The following is a 25,480-nucleotide window of genomic DNA, read 5'->3' as shown; positions in this document are numbered from 1 at the left end:
AACCACATACAGTAACAGTTACTGTAGAGATAGGTGACTACCAACCAATACAGTAACAGTTACTGTAGAGCTGAGACAACTACCAACCACATACAGTAACAGTTACTGTAGAGCTGAGACGACTACCAACCACATACAGTAACAGTTACTGTAGAGCTGAGGTGACTACCAACCACATACAGTAACAGTTACTGTAGAGCTGAGGTGACTACCAACCACATACAGTAACAGTTACTGTAGAGCTGAGACGACTACCAACCACATACAGTAACAGTTACTGTAGAGCTGAGGTGACTACCAACCACATACAGTAACAGTTACTGTAGAGCTGAGGCGACTACCAACCACATACAGTAACAGTTACTGTAGAGCTGAGGTGACTACCAACCACATACAGTAACAGTTACTGTAGAGCTGAGGTGACTACCAACCACATACAGTAACAGTTACTGTAGAGCTGAGACGACTACCAACCACATACAGTAACAGTTACTGTAGAGCTGAGGTGACTACCAACACATACAGTAACAGTTACTGTAGAGCTGAGGTGACTACCAACCACATACAGTAACAGTTACTGTAGAGCTGAGGTGACTACCAACCACATACAGTAACAGTTACTGTAGAGCTGAGGTGACTACCAACCACATACAGTAACAGTTACCGTAGAGGTGGTTTCTTACCCCCTCTGGACAATGGACACAAAAGCCCAGTTATATGGACTTGACACAAAACTTGACAAGAAAACACCTAACTATTCAATATCTGTGTCCAGCAGTGGAGTTAAAACAAGTCAACAACATCCCAGTAATTCTCCTCATATCTCTTCCCCCTTTAATATCTCTCTGTATCTGACTGTATCAGTGTTGTTGAACGATTCTGCTGAAGACTTCTTGTCTTCTCTCTGATGGTGTCCACTAATGTCTATCGACCTGCTCTCCACTATGTGTACTACCATGCCCTTAATGCCCTTAACTCATTACTGTGAGCTTTCAACCACTTTACTGCTGCTGTAAGACTACCAGAGAGATAGGAGCTGAAACCATCCCCAGCCTTTTTACTACCATCTAGGAGCCCTTTTCTTTCTCACTCTATTTATCTTTCTCCTCCTGTCTTCTCTCTCTCTCTCTCTCTCTCTCTCTCTCTCTCTCTCTCTCTCTCTCTCTCTCTCTCTGTCTCTCTTCTCTCTGTCTCTCTCTCTGTCTCTCTCTCTGTCTCTCTCTCTGTCTCTCTGTCTCTGTGTCTCTCTGTCTCTGTGTCTCTCTGTCTCTCTCTCTCTGTCTCTCTCTGTCTCTCTCTCTGTCTCTCTCTCTGTCTCTGTGTGTGTGTTTCAGGATCATGGTGTTTGGGGTGATATCTCTGGTCCTGAGCTGGGGAACACTTGGAGCAGGCACTGCTACTGCTGTGGTGAGTGTCTGTTCTGTCCCGTCATCACCAAACATGCTCGAATTAAAAAACGGATTCAAGTGATCTCATTCTTATGTCTTTTGTGACGTCATGGTCAGGTTGCAAAATTATAGTTTTTTTGAAAGTCTTCACTGGTTATAATCTGATTATCTGGCCAGATAACAACCAAACTATGACCTGTCCTACACATACACTATCTATACAAAAGTATGTGGACACCCTTTCAAATGAGTGTATTCAGGTAGTTCAGCCACACCCATTGCTGACAGGTGTATAAAATCGAGCATACATCCATACATACGCCATATACAAACATTGGCAGTAGAATGGATTAATGAAGAGCTCAGTGACTTTCAATGTGGCACCGTCATAGAATGATACCTTTCCTCCAAGTCAGTTCATTAAATGTCTGCCCTGCTAGCACTGCCCTGGTCAACTTGAAGTGCTGTTATTGTGAAGGCTAACGTCTAGGAGAAACAACGGCTCAGGCACAAAGTGGTAGGCCACACAAGCTGGAAGAACTTGACTGGCCTGCACAGAGCCTGACCTCAACCCCATTGAACACCTTTGGGATGAATTGGAACGCTGACTGCGAGCCAGGCCCAATCACCTAACATCAGCGCCCAGCCTCACTAATGCTTTTGTGTCTGAATGGAAGCAAATCCCCACAGCAATGTTCCAACAGTGGAAAATCTTTCCAGAAGAGTGGAAGATGTTATAGCAGCAAAGGGGGGACCAACTCCATATTAATGTTCATGATTTTGGAATGAGATGTTTGACGAGCAGGTGTCCACATACTGGTCATGTAGTGTATGTGTGTCTACAGAATGTCTAGTCTTAGTGGGGTTAATGGGGCAGGACATTGTTAATAACAGGGCCATTCAGGATCCCTCTCCCCCCTCCCTCCATCCCAGAGAGGAGCCAGCATGGTGGGACTAGGATTATCCAGAGGCTGGGCAGCTGTGCTTCTGACGCAGGCTTGAGGGAGAGGGAGGAGAGAGGAGAGGAGGGATTGAGTGACATGAGGAAATCATGAGTCTACATTTATTTGACCAGAAAATACACTGCAACAATATCACAACAACAGTCAGAATTACAGTAATGCATGCAATGTTGACATCACTGACCAGTTTATCCACAACCAGCCAGCTACAGAAACCATTGTGTCTGTGTTATTATGACACGACCTCTGACCTAGAATAATGACACGACCTCTGACCTAGAATAATGACATGACCTCTGACCTAGAATAATGACACGACCTTCTGACCTAGAATAATGACACGACCTCTGACCTAGAAAATGACACGACCTCTGACCTAGAGTAATGACACGACCCTCTGACCTAGAATAATGACACGACCTCTGACCTAGAATAACATGATGCCACAGTAAGCATGCCACACTTCTCCAGCTGGTAATTGCAGAGTCAGTATCTGTTGGGGGTCAGGATATACAGTAGTCTGCGTCCCAACTGGCATCCTATTCCCTACATAGTGCCCTTGTAGATAATGGAGCACCATTTGGGAGCCAGACACAGATACTGCGATGTGGTCTATGGAGATCAGGGTCGAGGTCAATCCCTAGCAGTAAGACACAGATACTGTGATGTGGTCTATGGAGATCAGGGTAGAGGTCAATCCCTAGCAGTAAGACACAGATACTGTGATGTGGTCTATGGAGATCAGGGTAGAGGTCAATCCCTAGTAGTAAAACACAGATACTGTGATGTGGTCTATGGAGATCAGGGTCGAGGTCAATCCCTAGCAGTAAGACACAGATACTGTGATGTGGTCTATGGAGATCAGGGACGAGGTCAATCCCTAGTAGTAAAACACAGATACTGTGATGTGGTCTATGGAGATCAGGGACGAGGTCAATCCCTAGCAGTAAGACACAGATACTGTGATGTGGTCTATGGAGATCAGGGTCGAGGTCAATCCCTAGCAGTAAGACACAGATACTGTGATGTGGTCTATGGAGATCAGGGTAGAGGTCAATCCCTAGCAGTAAGACACAGATACTGTGATGTGGTCTATGGAGATCAGGGTAGAGGTCAAGCCCTAGCAGTAAGACACAGATACTGTGATGCAGTTTTTTTCCCTGCGTTCCTCATTCTCCTCTTCCGTTGATTTCTCCTCCTCAACCCAGATCATTGTTCCTCCTCCTCCTCAACCCAGATCATTGTTCCTCCTCCTCCTCAACCCAGATCATTTTTCCTCCTCTTCCTCAACCCAGATCATTGTTCCTCCTCCTCCTCAACCCAGATCATTGTTCCTCCTCCTCAACCCAGATCATTGTTCCTCCTCCTCCTCAACCCAGATCATTGTTCCTCCTCCTCCTCAACCCAGATCATTGTTTCTCCTCCTCCTCAACCCAGATCATTGTTCCTCCTCCTCAACTCCTCCTCTCCCAACAATAAGAGAGGGTGAGAAATATTTGGTCATAGAAATATAATGCCAATAGATCATGACTATATAGATTACCTCTAAACTTCTAGACATGTCATTGTATTTCTATGTGTATGGCCCTCTCTAGGAGTGACAGTCTGAATACTGGGGATTTTTGGCCTGCCAGTAATTGCTTATGCATGCACATCAACAGGCTCTCTCCCTACACACACAAACACGCACACACACGCATGCACAGTCCTTGCTATCTGGGGTCCTTAGGGCATCTAACTCTGAGGTCACCCCATTAAAGTTGAAATGTGAAATGGTTAAGGTAAGGTTTAAGGTTAGGGTTTAGGGTTGGGATGTCCCAAGGACCCCGGATAGCACTAACCACACACACACACACACACACACACACACACACACACACACACACACACACACACACACACACACACAGACTGTATGCCAGGGTTGGTTCTGCTACGTTCAGCACAGGTTAAAGAGGCGTGTAGACTGTTGTAACTAACAGCCCTCTTGTGTGATCTATAGTTGATTTACTTGGACAGGATGTTATTTTCTGTCACGGCCTCCATCGACTGTCTAATAAAACAGTAACTTCTGAATGTATAGTGTCCTGTTACCTGCAGGGCACCAGTAACTTCTGACTGTATAGTGTCCTGTTTCCCCTGCAGGGCACCAGTAACTTCTGAATGTATAGTGTCTTGTTTCCCCAGCAGGGCACCAGTAACTTCTGACTGTATAGTGTCCTGTTTCCCCTGCAGGGCACCAGTAACTTCTAACTGTATAGGGTCCTGTTTCCCTGCAGGGCACCAGTAACTTCTGACTGTATAGTGTCCTGTTACCTGCAGGGCACCAGTAACTTCTGAATGTATAGTGTCTTGTTTCCCCAGCAGGGCACCAGTAACTTCTGACTGTATAGTGTCCTGTTTCCCCTGCAGGGCACCAGTAACTTCTGACTGTATAGTGTCCTGTTTCCCCTGCAGGGCACCAGTAACTTCTGACTGTATAGTGTCCTGTTTCCCCTGCAGGGCACCAGTAACTTCTAACTGTATAGGGTCCTGTTTCCCTGCAGGGCACCAGTAACTTCTGACTGTATAGTGTCCTGTTTCCCCTGCAGGGCACCAGTGACTTCTGACGGTATATTATCTTGTTTCCCCTGCAGGGCACCAGTAACTTCTGCCTGTATAATGACCTGTTTCCCCTGCAGGGCACCAGTAACTTCTGACTGTATAGAGTCCTGTTTCCCCTTCAAGGCACCAGTAACTTCTGACGGTATATTATCTTGTTTCCTCTTCAGGACACCAGTGACTTCTGACAGTATATTATCTTGTTTCCTCTTCAGGGCACCAGTGACTTCTGACGGTATATTATCTTGTTTCCTCTTCAGGGCACCAGTGACTTCTGACAGTATATTATCTTGTTTTCCCTTCAGGACACCAGTGACTTCTGACGGTATATTATCTTGTTTCCTCTTCAGGGCACCAGTGACTTCTGACGGTATATTATCTTGTTTCCCCTTCAGGGCATCAGTGACTTCTGACGGTATATTATCTTGTTTCCTCTTCAGGGCACCAGTGACTTCTGACGGTATATTATCTTGTTTCCTCTTCAGGGCACCAGTGACTTCTGACGGTATATTATCTTGTTTTCCCTTCAGGGCACCAATGACTTCTGACAGTATATTATCTTGTTTTCCCTTCAGGGCACCAGTGACTTCTGACAGTATATTATCTTGTTTCCTCTTCAGGGCACCAGTGACTTCTGACGGTATATTATCTTGTTTTCCCTTCAGGGCACCAGTGACTTCTGACAGTATATTATCTTGTTTCCTCTTCAGGGCACCAGTAACTTCTGACGGTATATTATCTTGTTTTCCCTTCAGGGCACCAGTGACTTCTGACAGTATATTATCTTGTTTCCTCTTCAGGGCACCAGTAACTTCTGACGGTATATTATCTTGTTTTCCCTTCAGGGCACCAGTGACTTCTGTGTGTCTCCAGACAAGTTCATAGCAAACAGGACCAAGGAGTTCCTCAGTGCAGGTGAGGTACCTTCCTGTTCAAGTTCAAGTTTTACTAATAGCAGTGATTTATGCAAGTTATCTTCACAGTCCACACTGGTCAGATAGAATCACTGGCCAGATAGAACCACTGGCCAGATAGAACCACTGGGCAGATAGAACCACTGGGCAGATAGAACCACTGGGCAGATAGAACCACTGGGCAGATAGAACCACTGGGCAGATAGAATCACTGGGCAGATAGAATCACTGGGCAGATAGAATCACTGGCCAGATAGAACCACTGGGCAGATAGAACCACTGGGCAGATAGAACCACTGGGCAGATAGAACCACTGGGCAGATTGAACCACTGGTCAGATTGAACCACTGGTCAGATAGAATCACTGGTCAGATAGAATCACTGGTCAGATAGAACCACTGGCCAGATAGAATCACTGTTTCAGAACAAATCCTACATGTTAAGATGTGTTTATGTTGTCTTTTCTTTCTAAAACGAATGAACATAATTAGTACAGTGTGTGTTTGGGTTCATCTTCATTGGGATGAGCTTTGGTTGTTTGACTCTCTCTCTCTCTATCTTCTCCCGCTCTCTCTCTTGCGCTCTCCTCTCCCCCTCTCTCCCCATCTCCCCCCCCTTCCTCCCTCTCTCTCTCCTCTCTCTCTCCCTCTCTCCTCTCCTGCTCTCTCACTTGCGCTCTCCTCTCCCCCTCTCTCCCCCTGCCCCCCCTTCCTCCCTCTCTCTCCTCTCTGTCTCTCCCTCTCTCCTCTCCCGCTCTCTCTCATGCTCTCCAATCTCCCTCCCCCTCTCTCTCCCTGTCCCTTTCTCTTCCTGTCCCTCTCTCATTCTCTCATGGTCTCTCTCTCCCTCCCCCCCCTCTCTCTCTCTCTCCCTCTCTCTCTATCCCCCCCCCTCTCTATGTCTCTCTCCCTGTCACTCCCTCTCTCGCCTCTCTCTCTCCACTTCCCTCCATCTCTCGCTCTCTTTGTCTCCCCCTCTCTCTCTCCCACCCTCTCTCTCCTCTCACACTCTCCCCCCTCTCGCTCTCTCTTGCTCTCTCTCCCCCCTCTCTCTCCTCTCTCTCTCCTCCTAACAGAAGTGACACACTACTACCTGTATTGCAGTCAGAGTCTACCCAACCCTTTCCAACAGGTACTGAAATCACCTTCTAACACACACACAAACACAGACACACACATTAATAATATTTTACTTTTAAAAGTAGTTTACCTTCATTAGTTTGATTAGTTCAGAAGCAGATGTTAATGAAAACGTTTTTGAGCTTCTGGGGATAAAAACAAGCAGCACTACTAATTTAATGACTTCAAGACCACAACAAAAATACACTTTGATCCAAGTCCATGTTATCAGTGGGGTTTGGAGATAATTAGTGGGGTGTAGACATAGACAGTGTGTATAGTCTGCCTCAAGGACTACACAGTCCACACACACACACACACACACACACACACACACACACACACACACACACACACACACACACACACACACACACACACACACACACACAGAACGCACGCACACACACACGCACACACACAGAACGCACGCACACAGAACGCACGTACACACACAGAACGCATGCACACACACACACACACACACACAGCAGTATCCATTTAAAGCTTTGTGTTATGCCTTGTTAAGTAGACACAGATAATGTGCCCTCTTATGGCTGAGCCAATGGAAATATTGTCTGTTGTTTGTGCTAGGGATCAGAGAGGGATCAGAGAGGGGAGGGTGTTTTGGGGTGTGTGGGGTAATCTGGATAATATGGGGCCCTCCATCTGAAATGAACGTGTCCTCCATTAAGCGTCCATAATGACACACTTTATGACATATTTTCACTCGTGTTTCTACACAGCTTTGACTCTACAATTCTTTTTTGTGTGTGTGTGTGAATGTGTGTGCATGTCGTTTGTGCGTGTTTTCCTGCATGTGTGTGTGTGTCTTTTCTTACGTGTGTGTGTGTGTGTGTGTGTGTGTGTGTGTGTGTGTGTGTGTGTGTGTGTGTGTGTGTGTGTGTGTGTGTGCATCAGTCTCTGACTATCTTCCAGAGGTCTCTGACCACCATGCAGATCCAGATACAAGGACTACTACAGTTCTCTGTACCTGTCTTCCCTACTGCTGAGGTGAGTGACTGGGACAGATACAAGGACTACTGCAGTTCTCTGTACCTGTCGTCCCTACTGCTGAGGTGAGTGACTGGGACAGATACAAGGACTACTGCAGTTGTCTGTACCTGTCCTCCCTACTGCTGAGGTGAGTGACTGGGACAGATACAAGGACTACTGCAGTTGTCTGTACCTGTCCTCCCTACTGCTGAGGTGAGTGACTGGGACAGATACAAGGACTACTGCAGTTGTCTGTACCTGTCTTCCCTACTGCTGAGGTGAGTGACTGGGACAGATACAAGGACTACTGCAGTTGTCTGTACCTGTCTTCCCTACTGCTGAGGTGAGTGACTGGGACAGATACAAGGACTACTGCAGTTCTCTGTACCTGCCTTCCCTACTGCTGAGGTGAGTGACTGGGACAGATACAAGGACTACTGCAGTTGTCTGTACCTGTCTTCCCTACTGCTGAGGTGAGTGACTGGGACAGATACAAGGACTACTGCAGTTCTCTGTACCTGTCCTCCCTACTGCTGAGGTGAGTGACTGTGATAGATACAAGGACTACTACAGTTGTCTGTACCTGTCTTCCCTACTGCTGAGGTGAGTGACTGGGACAGATACAAGGACTACTACAGTTGTCTGTACCTGCCTTCCCTACTGCTGAGGTGAGTGACTGGGACAGATACAAGGACTACTGCAGTTCTCTGTACCTGTCCTCCCTACTGCTGAGGTGAGTGACTGGGACAGATACAAGGACTACTGCAGTTCTCTGTACCTGTCCTCCCTACTGCTGAGGTGAGTGACTGGGACAGATACAAGGACTACTGCAGTTGTCTGTACCTGCCTTCCCTACTGCTGAGGTGAGTGACTGGGACAGATACAAGGACTACTGCAGTTGTCTGTACCTGTCTTCCCTACTGCTGAGGTGAGTGACTGGGACAGATACAAGGACTACTGCAGTTGTCTGTACCTGTCCTCCCTACTGCTGAGGTGAGTGACTGGGACAGATACAAGGACTACTGCAGTTCTCTGCACCTGTCCTCCCTACTGCTGAGGTGAGTGACTGGGACAGATACAAGGACTACTGCAGTTCTCTGTACCTGTCTTCCCTACTGCTGAGGTGAGTGACTGGGACAGATACAAGGACTACTGCAGTTCTCTGTACCTGTCTTCCCTACTGCTGAGGTGAGTGACTGGGACAGATACAAGGACTACTGCAGTTGTCTGTACCTGTCCTCCCTACTGCTGAGGTGAGTGACTGGGATAGATACAAGGACTACTGCAGTTGTCTGTACCTGTCCTCCCTACTGCTGAGGTGAGTGACTGGGACAGATACAAGGACTACTGCAGTTGTCTGTACCTGTCCTCCCTACTGCTGAGGTGAGTGACTGGGATAGATACAAGGACTACTGCAGTTGTCTGTACCTGTCCTCCCTACTGCTGAGGTGAGTGACTGGGATAGATACAAGGACTACTACAGTTGTCTGTACCTGTCCTCCCTACTGCTGAGGTGAGTGACTGGGATAGATACAAGGACTACTGCAGTTGTCTGTACCTGTCCTCCCTACTGCTGAGGTGAGTGACTGGGATAGATACAAGGACTACTACAGTTGTCTGTACCTGTCCTCCCTACTGCTGAGGTGAGTGACTGGGATAGATACAAGGACTACTGCAGTTGTCTGTACCTGTCCTCCCTACTGCTGAGGTGAGTGACTGGGATAGATACAAGGACTACTACAGTTGTCTGTACCTGTCCTCCCTACTGCTGAGGTGAGTGACTGGGATAGATACAAGGACTACTACAGTTGTCTGTACCTGTCCTCCCTACTGCTGAGGTGAGTGACTGGGACAGATACAAGGACTACTGCAGTTCTCTGTACCTGTCGTCCCTACTGCTGAGGTGAGTGACTGGGACAGATACAAGGACTACTGCAGTTGTCTGTACCTGTCTTCCCTACTGCTGAGGTGGGTGACTGGGACAGATACAAGGACTACTGCAGTTGGTCTGTACCTGTCTTCCCTACTGCTGAGGTGAGTGACTGGGACAGATACAAGGACTACTGCAGTTGTCTGTACCTGTCCTCCCTACTGCTGAGGTGGGTGACTGGGACAGATACAAGGACTACTACAGTTCTCTGTACCTGTCTTCCCTACTGCTGAGGTGAGTGACTGGGACAGATACAAGGACTACTGCAGTTGTCTGTACCTGTCTTCCCTACTGCTGAGGTGAGTGACTGGGACAGATACAAGGACTACTGCAGTTGTCTGTACCTGCCTTCCCTACTGCTGAGGTGGGTGACTGGGACAGATACAAGGACTACTGCAGTTGTCTGTACCTGTCTTCCCTACTGCTGAGGTGAGTGACTGGGACAGATACAAGGACTACTGCAGTTGTCTGTACCTGTCTTCCCTACTGCTGAGGTGAGTGACTGGGACAGATACAAGGACTACTGCAGTTCTCTGTACCTGTCGTCCCTACTGCTGAGGTAGGTGACTGGGACAGATACAAGGACTACTACAGTTGTCTGTACCTGCCTTCCCTACTGCTGAGGTGAGTGACTGGGACAGATACAAGGACTACTGCAGTTCTCTGTACCTGTCTTCCCTACTGCTGAGGTGGGTGACTGGGACAGATACAAGGACTACTGCAGTTGTCTGTACCTGTCTTCCCTACTGCTGAGGTGGGTGGATGGAGCAGCCGTCAACATAGAAATAGCATTATATTTATTATATTCACTACATATATCTCTATGGAGTTCAACATCTGGTGCTCATGGTGACAATGTTCTCTTCTCAACCTGTACGGGCAGAGTGTTAAAACGCTGTTAAAGCCCTCATGGAGATGAATGGTCAAATCCTGCATGTCTGTTTAACATGTTAGGGTTAATTAGTGCTCTGTGCCACTGTGTATAGAAGAGTGAAATGTTATCCTTAGACTAGTGGAGCTAGGAGGACACATGGAGTTACAGGAGGATACATGGAGTTACAGGAAGACCCATAGTGTTACAGGAGGACACATAGTGTTACAGGAGGATACATAGTGTTACAGGAGGACACATAGTGTTACAGGAGGACACATGGAGTTACAGGAGGATACATGGAGTTACAGGAAGACACATAGTGTTACAGGAGGACACATAGTGTTACAGGAGGATACATAGTGTTACAGGAGGACACATAGTGTTACAGGAGGACGCATAGTGTTACAGGAGGACACATAGTGTTACAGGAGGACACATAGTGTTACAGGAGGACACATAGTGTTACAGGAGGACACATGGAGTTACAGGAGGATACATGGAGTTACAGGAAGACACATAGTGTTACAGGAGGACACATAGTGTTACAGGAGGATACATAGTGTTACAGGAGGACACATAGTGTTACAGGAGGACACATGGAGTTACAGGAGGATACATGGAGTTACAGGAAGACACATAGTGTTACAGGAGGACACATAGTGTTACAGGAGGATACATAGTGTTACAGGAGGACACATAGTGTTACAGGAGGACGCATAGTGTTACAGGAGGACACATAGTGTTACAGGAGGACACATAGTGTTACAGGAGGACACATAGTGTTACAGGAAGACACATAGTGTTACAGGAAGACACATAGTGTTACAGGAGGACACATGGAGTTACAGGAGGACACATAGTGTTACAGGAGGACGCATAGTGTTACAGGAGGACACATAGTGTTACAGGAGGACACATAGTGTTACAGGAGGACACATAGTGTTACAGGAGGACATATAGTGTTACAGGAGGATACATAGTGTTACAGGAGGATACATAGTGTTACAGGAGGATACATAGTGTTACAGGAAGACACATAGTGTTACAGGAGGACCCATAGTGTTACAGGAGGATACATAGTGTTACAGGAAGACACATAGTGTTACAGGAGGACCCATAGTGTTACAGGAGGATACATAGTGTTACAGGAGGATAAATAGTGTTACAGGAAGACACATAGTGTTACAGGAGGACACATATTGTTACAGGGGGATACATAGTGTTACAGGAGGACCCATAGTGTTACAGGAGGACACATAGTGTTACAGGGGGACACATGGAGTTACAGGAGGATACATAGTGTTACAGGAGGATACATAGTGTTACAGGAGGATACATAGTGTTACAGGAAGACACATCGTGTTACAGGAGGACCCATAGTGTTACAGGAGGATACATAGTGTTACAGGAGGATACATAGTGTTACAGGAAGACACATAGTGTTACAGGAGGACCCATAGTGTTACAGGAGGATACATAGTGTTACAGGAAGACACATAGTGTTACAGGAGGACCCATAGTGTTACAGGAGGACACATAGTGTTACAGGAGGACACATAGTGTTACAGGAGGACACGTAGTGTTACAGGAGGATACATAGTGTTATAGGAGAACCCATAGTGTTACAGGAGGATACATAGTGAGTTTTTCCTCACACTATCTTCATACCTTGTCTACAGAGAGACCTTCTGGGCATCCAGCGCCTGCTGAACTCTACAGAGTTCAACCTGAACCAGTTAACAGCCCTGCTAGACTGCAGGGGGCTCCATAAGGTGAGATGATTACCCTGACACGAGAGCACGTCATGGTTACAGTCTGAATGCGTCTGTAGAATGAGAACATACCCAGAGACACTTGAATGAAAAGACAAAAGGTTCTTTGAAATCCCCCCAAAACTATTATCTCACAACACTCCACTTTGTGACTATACCAAAAATAGAAAAGGAGTTCGAATCTTAACAGTAATGGTAACAGTGAGGGTAACAGTGAGGGTAACTGTGAGGGTAACAGTGAGGGTAACTGTGAGGGTAACAGTGAGGGTAACAGTGAGGGTAACAGTGAGGGTAACAGTGAGGATAACAGTGAGGATAACAGTGAGGATAACAGTGAGGATAACAGTGAGGATAACAGTGAGGATAACAGTGATGATAACAGTGAGGATAACAGTGAGGATAACAGTGAGGATAACAGTGAGGATAACAGTGATGATAACAGTGAGGGTAACAGTGAGGGTAACAGTGAGGATAACAGTGAGGATAACAGTGAGGATAACAGTGAGGATAACAGTGAGGATAACAGTGATGATAACAGTGAGGGTATGTTGTGTTGTAGAACTACCTGGATGGTCTGATGGGGGTGTGTTATGACGGGGTGGAGGGTCTCCTCTACCTCTGCCTCTTCTCTCTGCTGTCGGTCAGTGCCTTCTGTGTCATGCTGTGTGCCATCCCCCGGGCATGGACCCTCATCACCAGCAGGTAGGCACTGGTAACACTGTATCTGGTCTATGTGTGTTCAACCTACCTGTAACCACATCCACAACCCCAACCTTGACCTTTACACCTAAGCCTAACCAAATAAGGACTGGGAGATTCACGGCCTAAAAGATGTTTGCTATAGTGGTTCTTTTGTGTTTATTGGTTTCAATGAACAATGTTGATGTTAGACCACAGGAGGCTGCTGAGGGGAGGACGGCTCATAATAATGGCCGGAACGGAGCAAATGGAATGGCATCAAACACCTGGAAACCATGGAAACCATGTGTTTGATGTATTTCATACCATTCCACCGACTCCGCTCCAGCCATTATTATGAGCCTGTCCTCCCCAATTAAGGTGTCACCAACCTACTGTGTGCTAGAGGGCCTGGATGTTGATGCTAGAGGTCCTGGATGTTGATGCTAGAGGGCCTGGATGTTGATGCTAGAGGGCCTGGATGTTGATGCTAGAGGGCCTGGATGTTGATGCTAGAGGGCTTGGATGTTGATGCTAGAGGGCCTGGATGTTGATGCTAGAGGGCCTGGATGTTGATGCTAGAGGGCCTGGATGTTGATGCTAGAGGGCCTGGATGTTGATGCTAGAGGGCCTGGATGTTGATGCTAGAGGGCCTGGATGTTGATGCTAGAGGACCTGGATGTTGATGCTAGAGGGCCTGGATGTTGATGCTAGAGGGCCTGGATGTTGATGCTAGAGGGCCTGGATGTTGATGCTAGAGGGCCTGGATGTTGATGCTAGAGGGCCTGGATGTTGATGCTAGAGGGCCTGGATGTTGATGCTAGAGGGCCTGGATGTTGATGCTAGAGGGCCTGGATGTTGATGCTAGAGGGCCTGGATGTTGATGCTAGAGGGCCTGGATGTTGATGCTAGAGGGTCTGGATGTTGATGCTAGAGGGCCTGGATGTTGATGCTAGAGGGCCTGGATGTTGATGCTAGAGGGCCTGGATGTTGATGCTAGAGGGCCTGGATGTTGATGCTAGAGGGCCTGGATGTTGATGCTAGAGGGCCTGGATGTTGATGCTAGAGGGCCTGGATGTTGATGCTAGAGGGCCTGGATGTTGATGCTAGAGGGCCTGGATGTTGATGCTAGAGGACCTGGATGTTGATGCTAGAGGGCCTGGATGTTGATGCTAGAGGGTCTGGATGTTGATGCTAGAGGGCCTGGGTGTTGATGCTAGAGGGCCTGGATGTTGATGCTAGAGGGCCTGGATGTTGATGCTAGAGGGCCTGGATGTTGATGCTAGAGGGCCTGGATGTTGATGCTAGAGGGCCTGGATGTTGATGCTAGAGGGCCTGGATGTTGATGCTAGAGGGCCTGGATGTTGATGCTAGAGGACCTGGATGTTGATGCTAGAGGGCCTGGATGTTGATGCTAGAGGGCCTGGATGTTGATGCTAGAGGGCCTGGATGTTGATGCTAGAGGGCCTGGATGTTGATGCTAGAGGGCCTGGATGTTGATGCTAGAGGGCCTGGATGTTGATGCTAGAGGGCCTGGATGTTGATGCTAGAGGGTCTGGATGTTGATGCTAGAGGGCCTGGATGTTGATGCTAGAGGGCCTGGATGTTGCTTTGGGCACCATTGTGCCCTTCCTTGAAATGAAACTAACAGAAAGCCTGGCTCTGACTGACTGTGTTCTCCCCTGTGGTGATCTCAGGGACAGGGACTATGACGATATCGATGAGGAGGATCCGTTTAACCCCCAGGCCCGTCATATGGCCTTCAACCCCAGTAGAGCCAGCCATGTACACAGCTTCTGTAGCTTCAGCAGCAGTCTGGACAGCCAGGCCAGTCCACACCCTCCACCACAGACTGCCGCCATCCTCCCCACCTCAGAGTACATGTAAGTAGAGAGAGGAGGTGCGGTAGGGTGTCTGTGTTGGCCTGTGTGTCCCTGTCCGTGTGCGTGTCCCTATCCCTGTCCGTATCTGTGTCCATGTGTGTGTGTCTGGAATAAGCAGCACTGTGTTTGTTTTATCAGATAAGTTGACTCTCTCTCTCTCTCTCTCTCTCTCTGTTTCTCTCTCACTCTCTCTCTCTCTGTCTGTTTCTCTCGCTCTCTCACTCCCTCTCTCACTCTCTCTCTCTGTCTCTCTTTCTCTCTCTTTCTGCACCCCCCCTCACTCACTCTCTCTGTCTCTCTCTCTCTATCTCTCCCCCCATGTCTCTCTCCTATAGGAATCAGTCCATGCTGTTTGGAGGGAACCCTCGTTATGAGAACGTTCCTCTGATCGGGAGGGGATCCCCGCCACCCTCGGTACGTTGGCCAGGTCTCTCGTTCTGGAGGTCCCTCGTGTGATGATGTCACTGACATTAACAGTGCTCCGTTCTACTGAAGGACCACAGACACACTCATGTAGAGTTACTGTGTGTAGAGCCAGAGGCCAGACAGGTCCCTTGTTAGATAATGGCATCAACACTAACACATATTGTACTGAAGGACCACAGACATTCTCCAAGACACCCTGCTGCCTTCACTGTGTCTACCATACAGTATCCACAGCCTGACAGAAACCTCCTGTGGGCAGCAGGTAGCCTAGCGGTTAAGAGTGTTGGGCCAGTAACCGTAAGGTCACTGGTTCAAATCTCTGAGCCGACTAGGGCAAAAATCTGTCACTGTGCCCTTGAGCAAGGCACTTAACCCTAATTGCTCCTGTAAATCTCTCTGGATAAGAGCGTCTGGTCCAGATAATTGGCCCAGTCCTAAATTGTCCCCTAAAACCTGTGCCCTATACACTTGTGATCCACCTTGCTATCTGGATTTTCACTAGGGTTTATTTGTGGGGTCGATTTGGGATTGGCCCTTCCACTGCACATTATGGTGAAAGTCTGCTCTCTGCTGGTCATGGACTGAAATACTGACAAAACAGTACATGCTCTTCTCCCTTGTGCCATTATTTGGCCTGATGCTCTGATGCAGGCCTGCTAATGACCCTAGAGAGAGGCTAGCCTGCTAATGACCCTAGAGAGAGGCTAGCCTGCTAATGACCCTAGAGAGAGGCTAGCCTGCTAATGACCGTAGAGAGATGCTAGCCTGCTAATGACCGTAGAGAGATGCTAGCCTGCTAATGACCCTAGAGAGATGCTAGCCTGCTAATGACCGTAGAGAGATGCTAGCCTGCTAATGACCCTAGAGAGAGGCTAGCCTGCTAATGACCCTAGAGAGAGGCTAGTCTGCTAATGACCATAGAGAGATGCTAGCCTGCTAATGACCCTAGAGAGAGGCTAGCCTGCTAATGACCCTAGAGAGATGCTAGCCTGCAGATGACTGTAGATAGATGCTAGCCTGCTAATGACCCTAGAGAGAGGCTAGCCTGCTAATGACCCTAGAGAGAGGCTAGCCTGCTAATGACCCTAGAGAGAGGCTAACCTGCTAATGACCGCAGAGAGATGCTAGCCTGCTAATGACCCTAGAGAGAGGCTAACCTGCTAATGACCGCAGAGAGATGCTAGCCTGCTAATGACCCTAGGGAGAGGCTAACCTGCTAATGACCGCAGAGAGATGCTAGCCTGCTAATGACCCTAGGGAGAGGCTAACCTGCTAATGACCGTAGAGAGATGCTAGCCTGCTAATGACCGTAGAGAGATGCTAGCCTGCTAATGACTGTAGAGAGATGCTAGCCTGCTAATGACTGTAGAGAGATGCTAGCCTGCTAATGACTGTAGAGAGATGCTAGCCTGCTAATGACCCTAGAGAGAGGCTAGCCTGCTAATGACCCTAGAGAGACGCTAGCCTGCTAATGACCCTAGGGAGAGGCTAACCTGCTAATGACCCTATAGAGAGGATAGCCTGCTAATGAACCTAGGGAGAGGCTAGCCTGCTAATGACCTCAGAGAGATGCTAGCCTGCTAATGACCCTAGGGAGAGGCTAACCTACTACTGACCCTATAGAGAGCATAGCCTGCTAATGACCCTATAGAGAGGATAGCCTGCTAATGACCTCAGAGAGATGCTAGCCTGCTACTGACCGTAGAGAGAGGCTAGACTGCTAATGACCCTAGAGAGATGCTAGCCTGCTAATGACCCTAGAGAGATGCTAGCCTGCTAATGACCCTAGAGAGAGGCTAGCCTGCTAATGACCCTAGAGAGAGGCTAGCCTGCTAATGACCCTAGAGAGATGCTACTGTAATGTTACAGTATGGTCTGACAGGTAATGTTGCAGTATGGCCTGACTGGTAATGTTACAGTATGGTCTGACTGGTAATGTTACAGTATGACCTGACTGGTAATGTTGCAGTATGGCCTGACTGGTAATGTTACAGGATGACCTGACTGGTAATGTTACAGTATGGTCTGACTGGTAATGTTACAGTACGGCCTGACTGGTAATGTTACAGTATGGCCTGACTGGTAATGTTACAGGATGGTCTGACTGGTAATGTTACAGGATGGTCTGACTGGTAATGTTACAGGATGGTCTGACTGGTAATGTTACAGGATGGTCTGACTGGTAATGTTACAGGATGGTCTGACTGGTAATGTTACAGTACGGCCTGACTGGTAATGTTACAGTATGGTCTGACTGGTAATGTTACAGTATGGTCTGACTGGTAATGTTACAGTATGGTCTGACTGGTAATGTTACAGTATGGCCTGCCTGGCAATGTTACAGGATGGCCTGACTGGTAATGTTACAGTATGGTCTGACTGGTAATGTTACAGTATGACCTGACTGGTAATGTTACAGTATGGTCTGACTGGTAATGTTACAGTATGGTCTGACTGGTAATGTTACAGTATGGTCTGACTGGTAATGTTACAGTATGGTCTGACTGGTAATGTTACAGTATGGCCTGCCTGGTAATGTTACAGTATGGCCTGACTGGTAATGTTACAGTATGGCCTGACTGGCAATGTTACAGGATAGCCTGACTGGCAATGTTACAGGATGGCCTGACTGGTAATGTTACAGTATGACCTGACTGGTAATGTTACATGATGTTGCTGTGAAGCAGAACCGTTGTTCTAGTGCTGCTGTGTGCAGGGAGAGAATCAAACTCTTCAGAGTCAGAACACTTAGTCTCTTCTTACACACACACACAGGCATGCGCACGCGCACACACACACACACACACACACACACACACACACACACACACACACACACAGACACACACACACACACACACACACACACACACACACGTGCAAGCGAGACTACAGAGCACTTAAGTCTGCACATTTAATAAATGATACCGCTAACACACAGGGTCAGTCTCTGGCATCAGGAAACAAGTGGGACTAGATGCTACCGCTAACACACAGGATCAGTCTCTGGCATCAGGAAACCAGTGGGACTAGATGCTACCGCTAACACACAGGATCAGTGTCTGGCATCAGGAAACAAGTGGGACTAGATGATACCGCTAACACACAGGATCAGTCTCTGGCATCAGGAAACAAGTGGGACTAGATGATACCGCTAACACACAGGATCAGTCTCTGGCATCAGGAAACAAGTGGGACTAGATGATACCGCTAACACACAGGGTCAGTCTCTGGCATCAGGAAACAAGTGGGACTAGATGATACCGCTAACACACAGGATCAGTCTCTGGCATCAGGAAACAAGTGTGACTAGATGATACTGCTCTAACACACAGGGTCAGTCTCTGGCATCAGGAAACAAGTGGGACTAGATGCTACCGCTAACACACAGGGTCAGTCTCTGGCATCAGGAAACAAGTGGGACTAGATGATACCGCTAACACACAGGGTCAGTCTCTGGCATCAGGAAACAAGTGGGACTAGATGATACCGCTAACACACAGGGTCAGACTCTGGCATCAGGAAACAAGTGGGACTAGATGATACCGCTAACACACAGGATCAGTCTCTGGCATCAGGAAACAAGTGGGACTAGATGATACCGCTAACACACAGGGTCAGTCTCTGGCATCAGGAAACAAGTGGGACTAGATGATACCGCTAACACACAGGGTCAGTCTCTGGCATCAGGAAACAAGTGGGACTAGATGATACCGCTAACACACAGGGTCAGTCTCTGGCATCAGGAAACAAGTTGGACTAGATGATACCGCTAACACACAGGGTCAGACTCTGGCATCAGGAAACAAGTGGGACTAGATGATACCGCTAACACACAGGGTCAGTCTCTGGCATCAGGAAACAAGTGGGACTAGATGATACCGCTAACCCACAGGGTCAGTCTCTGGCATCAGGAAACAAGTGGGACTAGATGATACCGCTAACACACAGGGTCAGTCTCTGGCATCAGGAAACAAGTGGGACTAGATGATACCGCTAACACACAGGATCAGTCTCTGGCATCAGGAAACAAGTGGGACTAGATGATACCGCTAACACACAGGGTCAGACTCTGGCATCAGGAAACAAGTGGGACTAGATGATACCGCTAACACACAGGGTCAGTCTCTGGCATCAGGAAACAAGTGGGACTAGATGATACCGCTAACACACAGGATCAGTCTCTGGCATCAGGAAACAAGTGGGACTAGATGATACCGCTAACACACAGGATCAGTCTCTGGCATCAGGAAACAAGTGGGACTAGATGATACCGCTAACACACAGGGTCAGTCTCTGGCATCAGGAAACAAGTGGGACTAGATGATACCGCTAACGCACAGGATCAGTCTCTGGCATCAGGAAACAAGTGGGACTAGATGCTACCGCTAACGCACAGGATCAGTCTCTGGCATCAGGAAACAAGTGGGACTAGATGCTACCGCTGACACACAGGGTCAGTCTCTGGCATCAGGAAACAAGTGGGACTAGATGATAGGAAGCTGTCTTTTAAACAGATCCAATTCAGATGTGGATTTATGTGGATAGATGGAACCTATTTATTTATGAAGCGTTATATTTTCCACTGGATGTTTTTAAGCCGTTGCCAATATGCAGTTGTCCATCTTATATTGTAAAAATATTTTATTTTTGTACAAATGACAGAGACAAAAACCTTTTTGTGTGCCAATCATACTGGCCTTTTGTTTTTTCTACATCTACCATATAGGGTATAGGCCAGAACCTCACATATTTCTTTATGCTGTCTTAAAGAACAGTTTGTTATTTTACAATCCTAACCGGACATCTAACTCATATTTTGCTTCTAACTTTATTTTTGTTTTTTCTTTTACTCGCAGACATTTAGAAACAGTAAGTGTTCTGTTGTACACTACACACAACCTTACTGTACCTTTACACTACCCTTTCCTTTGTTAAGGAGGATGCACTACACACAACCTTACTGTACCTTTACACTACCCTTTCCTTTGTTAAGGAGGATACACTACACACAACCTTACTGTACCTTTACACTACCCTTTCCTTTGTTAAGGAGGATACACTACACACAACCTTACTGTACCTTTACACTACCCTTTCCTTTGTTAAGGAGGATGCACTACACACAACCTTACTGTACCTTTACACTACCCTTTCCTTTGTTAAGGAGGATGCACTACACACAACCTTACTGTACCTTTACACTACCCTTTCCTTTGTTAAGGAGGATACACTACACACAACCTTACTGTACCTTTACACTACCCTTTCCTTTGTTAAGGAGGATACACTACACACAACCTTACTGTACCTTTACACTACCATTTCCTTTGTTAAGGAGGATACACTACACACAACCTTACTGTACCTTTACACTACCCTTTCCTTTGTTAAGGAGGATGCACTACACACAACCTTACTGTACCTTTACACTACCCTTTCCTTTGTTAAGGAGGATGCACTACACACAACCTTACTGTACCTTTACACTACCCTTTCCTTTGTTAAGGAGGATACACTACACGCAACCTTACTGTACCTTTACACTACCCTTTCCTTTGTTAAGGAGGATACACTACACACAACCTTACTGTACCTTTACACTACCCTTTCCTTTGTTAAGGAGGATACACTACACACAACCTTACTGTACCTTTACACTACCCTTTCCTTTGTTAAGGAGGATGCACTACACACAACCTTACTGTACCTTTACACTACCCTTTCCTTTGTTAAGGAGGATGCACTACACACAACCTTACTGTACCTTTACACTACCCTTTCCTTTGTTAAGGAGGATACACTACACACAACCTTACTGTACCTTTACACTACCCTTTCCTTTGTTAAGGAGGATACACTACACACAACCTTACTGTACCTTTACACTACCCATTCCTTTGTTAAGGAGGATACACTACACACAACCTTACTGTACCTTTACACTACCCATTCCTTTGTCAAGGAGGATGCACTACACACAACCTTACTGTACCTTTACACTACCCTTTCCTTTGTTAAGGAGGATGCACTACACACAACCTTACTGTACCTTTAACCTACCCTTTCCTTTGTTAAGGAGGATGCACTACACACAACCTTACTGTACCTTTACACTACCCTTTCCTTTGTTAAGGAGGATGCACTACACACAACCTTACTGTACCTTTACACTACCCTTTCCTTTGTTAAGGAGGATACACTACACACAACCTTACTGTACCTTTACACTACCCTTTCCTTTGTTAAGGAGGATACACTACACACACCCTTACTGTACCTTTACACTACCCTTTCCTTTGTTAAGGAGGATACACTACACACAACCTTACTGTACCTTTACACTACCCTTTCCTTTGTTAAGGAGGATGCACTACACACAACCTTACTGTACCTTTACACTACCCTTTCCTTTGTTAAGGAGGATACACTACACACAACCTTACTGTACCTTTATACTACCCTACCCTTTCCTTTGTTAAGGAGGATGCACTACACACAAACCTACTGTACCTTTACACTACCCTTTCCTTTGTTAAGGAGGATGCACTACACACAACCTTACTGTACCTTTACACTACCCTTTCCTTTGTTAAGGAGGATACACTACACACAACCTTACTGTACCTTTACACTACCCTTTCCTTTGTTAAGGAGGATACACTACACACACCCTTACTGTACCTTTACACTACCCTTTCCTTTGTTAAGGAGGATACACTACACACAACCTTACTGTACCTTTACACTACCCTTTCCTTTGTTAAGGAGGATGCACTACACACAACCTTACTGTACCTTTACACTACCCTTTCCTTCGTTAAGGAGGATACACTACACACAACCTTACTGTACCTTTACACTACCCTTTCCTTTGTTAAGGAGGATGCACTACACACAACCTTACTGTACCTTTACACTACCCTTTCCTTCGTTAAGGAGGATACACTACACACAACCTTACTGTACCTTTACACTACCCTTTCCTTTGTTAAGGAGGATACACTACACACAACCTTACTGTACCTTTACACTACCCTTTCCTTTGTTAAGGAGGATACACTACACACAACCTTACTGTACCTTTACACTACCCTTTCCTTTGTTAAGGAGGATACTTTCCTTTGTCGTACCGCTCTCATTCTCCTTCCACCCATCTAATAAGAGGTGGTTCTAAGTCTTACTTGTAATTCTTAGTTCTAGTTCTTAGTTCTAATTATTGCTCTTGTAACCCTACACCTCCGGAATGAGACTGACCATTATTAACCAATCAGCTCGTTTGGTCCTGACCACAATGTGACCTCTCTAAGCTCTGTAACCTCTAACCTCAGCTGTGTGACCTCTGACCTCCGGCGATGTTGTGCCCTCAGTGTGTTAACCTGTGAGTGGAACTTTTCATGTGATGTGCCCTCCCGCCACTAACCCAAAACTCGGCCACAAGCCCCTCACCTTTGACCTCTGCCTGCCCTTCACCCGTGACCTGTGTCCTGCCGACTCCCCCGCTACCCTGTAGTTCAGAACACTGAGTCACACAACTCTCTAACCTACCCACCACCTAGCACCTCCTAATCAAAACAAATGTCTGAAAATTTCTGCAATTTTTTTCAAAGTTTGATTGATAGAAAAACAATTTTTCTTTCACACAGTTATTGGATCTAATGTGTATTTTGTTCCTTCCTCCTACAGTATTCTCCCAGAATGAGAACCACCTACCTGTCTATGACTGAGGCACAGATCAGACACTTTGGGACAAACTTCCAGCAGGTATAGCCCCCAACTATGGCCTACTGGTCCCCCTCAGGAAGGGTCTGTCTGGGACTACCACTGTACTGAGGAAGCGGAGTTTACAGATAACCCTGTCCATGGATGTCTCACCCTGCTCTCCTGGCCATCTGTTACTTAAATGCAGGAGGTATGGGGTCAACAACAGCCCAGGAACACACTGACGCTCTCAAAGTCCTGTACTGTACGTGTAGAAACCAGGAGACTACATAGAACCCTGAGTGTAAAGTGCACTTGCCTCTCTCCCCAAACAAACCCACACTTCAGTTATGTGTTTTCTTCAAATGTGAGTGTCCGTCTCGAGCCAGATCAGAAGACATGATTGTTATGGACCAAGTTGAACATTTATATTTTTTTCCTGCGAGTGATGTCACCTTCGATGGATTTCAGGGGACAACAAATAACCAGATTGATTTCCTTCACAGCCATAGACTGTTAAATGGTTATTACATGAACTCTCTTAAATCTTCCCCAACCTGTCATCGCTATTACAAAGTGTCATCTAACCAGTCTAGCATTCAGCTCCTCTTACACTTGACTACACAGCTCTTACACATTTGACACAACCCAAAGTCTTCATAATGTCTTCCCTCAGAATGATGAGTCAAACTTGATGAAAACGGATACTGTATTGTCACTTATCTTTCAGGTTATTCATTGATGTCAAGGAATGGCAAATATAATGGACTCGTTTTTAAATGTGACTGGAAAACAGATAATTTTCATGTGATGTCTATACTTTTAGAGAAAAAGGTGCTGTCTAGAACCTAAAAGGGTTCTTTGGCTGTCCACATAGGAGAGCCCTTTGAATAACCCTTTTTGGTTCTAAGTAGAACCCTTCTGGTTCCAGGTAGAACCTTTTGAGGTTCCATGTAGAACCCTTTCCACAGAGGGTTCTACATGGAACTCAAAAGTGTTCTACCTGGAACCGAAAATGGTTCTACCTGGAACCGAAAGGGATTCTCCTATGGGGACTGCCGAAGAACCCTTTTAGAACCCTGTTTTCTACTATATGTATGTGTAAGGGGGACTGAGGAGAAAGGATGCATGACGATGTTTCTAAAGCCTTTATTTCCTCTAACCTGTTTCTCTCTGTTCTCCTATGCTGTGTCATCCTGCATGCTGTGTCCTGCTCAATTCTAGCCTGGATTCCCAACTGAATATCAGTCCGTTTCATTATTGTGTCAGTGAATCATTGAAAGGAATTAAACAAAGCGATATTCAGTTTAGGTTCCATGCCAGTTCATTTCAGGACAACACCGAGGGCTTTCCGTAGCTTGGCATCTCAACTGAATATTGCTCTGGTTCACTATTGTGTCACTTGAATCTGTGGCTGTGTTCCAATAATCTCTCACTTGTTCACTTCCCTGCATGGATTAGAAAGGAAATGACTGTCCCTCTAACCCGTTTCTACACCAATCCAATGCTTTTGAACTTGTAGGGAGTAGTGAATGAGTTCACACTTCAGGAAGATGGAGAGAGCATTGGGATGCGCCGTCTGAATTACAGTAATATTACAGTTGGATTCTAGACTACAGGCCTACTGCCTGTACATTAGCATGTTAAACATTCCCTGGATAGGAGGAGAGGAAACCATCAACAACTGAAATGGTGTTGATGGTGAATTACTGGTAAGTATTATCACTCATGTCACGTTTATTGGATGTTTGTTTGTTTACTACGAGTTGGACACAATCACAGTAAGACACATTGTGACTGATATGAAATCAGAATTACAGTAAGGCAGTCATTCTCCCAATTCATCCCTTCAGTTCCATGTTGAATGACAAAATATACATTTGGTGAGATGTGCTATAAGCACAATGCATGCACCTGGGTCTGTTAAGACCATAGATGTATACAGTACATATAATTGGTTAAGACATGGTCAAAGAAAAGTACTGCAGCGGCCCTTAACAGTCAGATAAGATAACCCATCATTGTACAGTACTGCAGGGGCCCTTAACAGTCAGGTAACCCATCATTGTACAGGGGCCCTTAACAGTCAGATAAGATAACCCATCATTGTACAGGGGCCCTTAACAGTCAGATAACCCATCATTGTACAGGGGCCCTTAACAGTCAGACAACCCATCATTGTACAGGGGCCCTTAACAGTCAGACAACCCATCATTGTACAGGGGCCCTTAACAGTC

General features: G+C 46.6%; 2 protein-coding genes across 2 annotated transcripts in view; one reads left to right on the top strand and one right to left on the bottom strand.

The window, feature by feature from the left end:
• LOC120043725 (gastrula zinc finger protein XlCGF57.1-like) overlaps positions 1 to 25,480 on the bottom strand; it is a 714,153-nt gene that overhangs the window by 442,575 nt on the left and 246,098 nt on the right. The gene's annotated exons all lie outside the window — the stretch shown is intronic.
• On the top strand, positions 1,339 to 24,127 carry LOC120043734 (protein tweety homolog 2-like). Its single transcript, XM_038988301.1, has 9 exons — positions 1,339 to 1,407; positions 5,797 to 5,866; positions 6,941 to 6,996; positions 7,905 to 7,997; positions 12,463 to 12,555; positions 13,115 to 13,257; positions 14,931 to 15,116; positions 15,452 to 15,530; positions 23,229 to 24,127. Exons 1-9 carry the CDS (start codon positions 1,339 to 1,341, stop codon positions 23,310 to 23,312), a joined length of 873 nt encoding a protein of 290 aa, XP_038844229.1. The 3' UTR covers positions 23,313 to 24,127.

This window comes from Salvelinus namaycush, chromosome 3, assembly GCF_016432855.1.
Source record: "Salvelinus namaycush isolate Seneca chromosome 3, SaNama_1.0, whole genome shotgun sequence".
In the NCBI taxonomy this organism is placed as follows: domain Eukaryota; kingdom Metazoa; phylum Chordata; class Actinopteri; order Salmoniformes; family Salmonidae; genus Salvelinus; species Salvelinus namaycush.
Note: the sequence above shows the minus strand (reverse complement) of the source record. Positions and strands in the feature narration are given on the sequence as shown.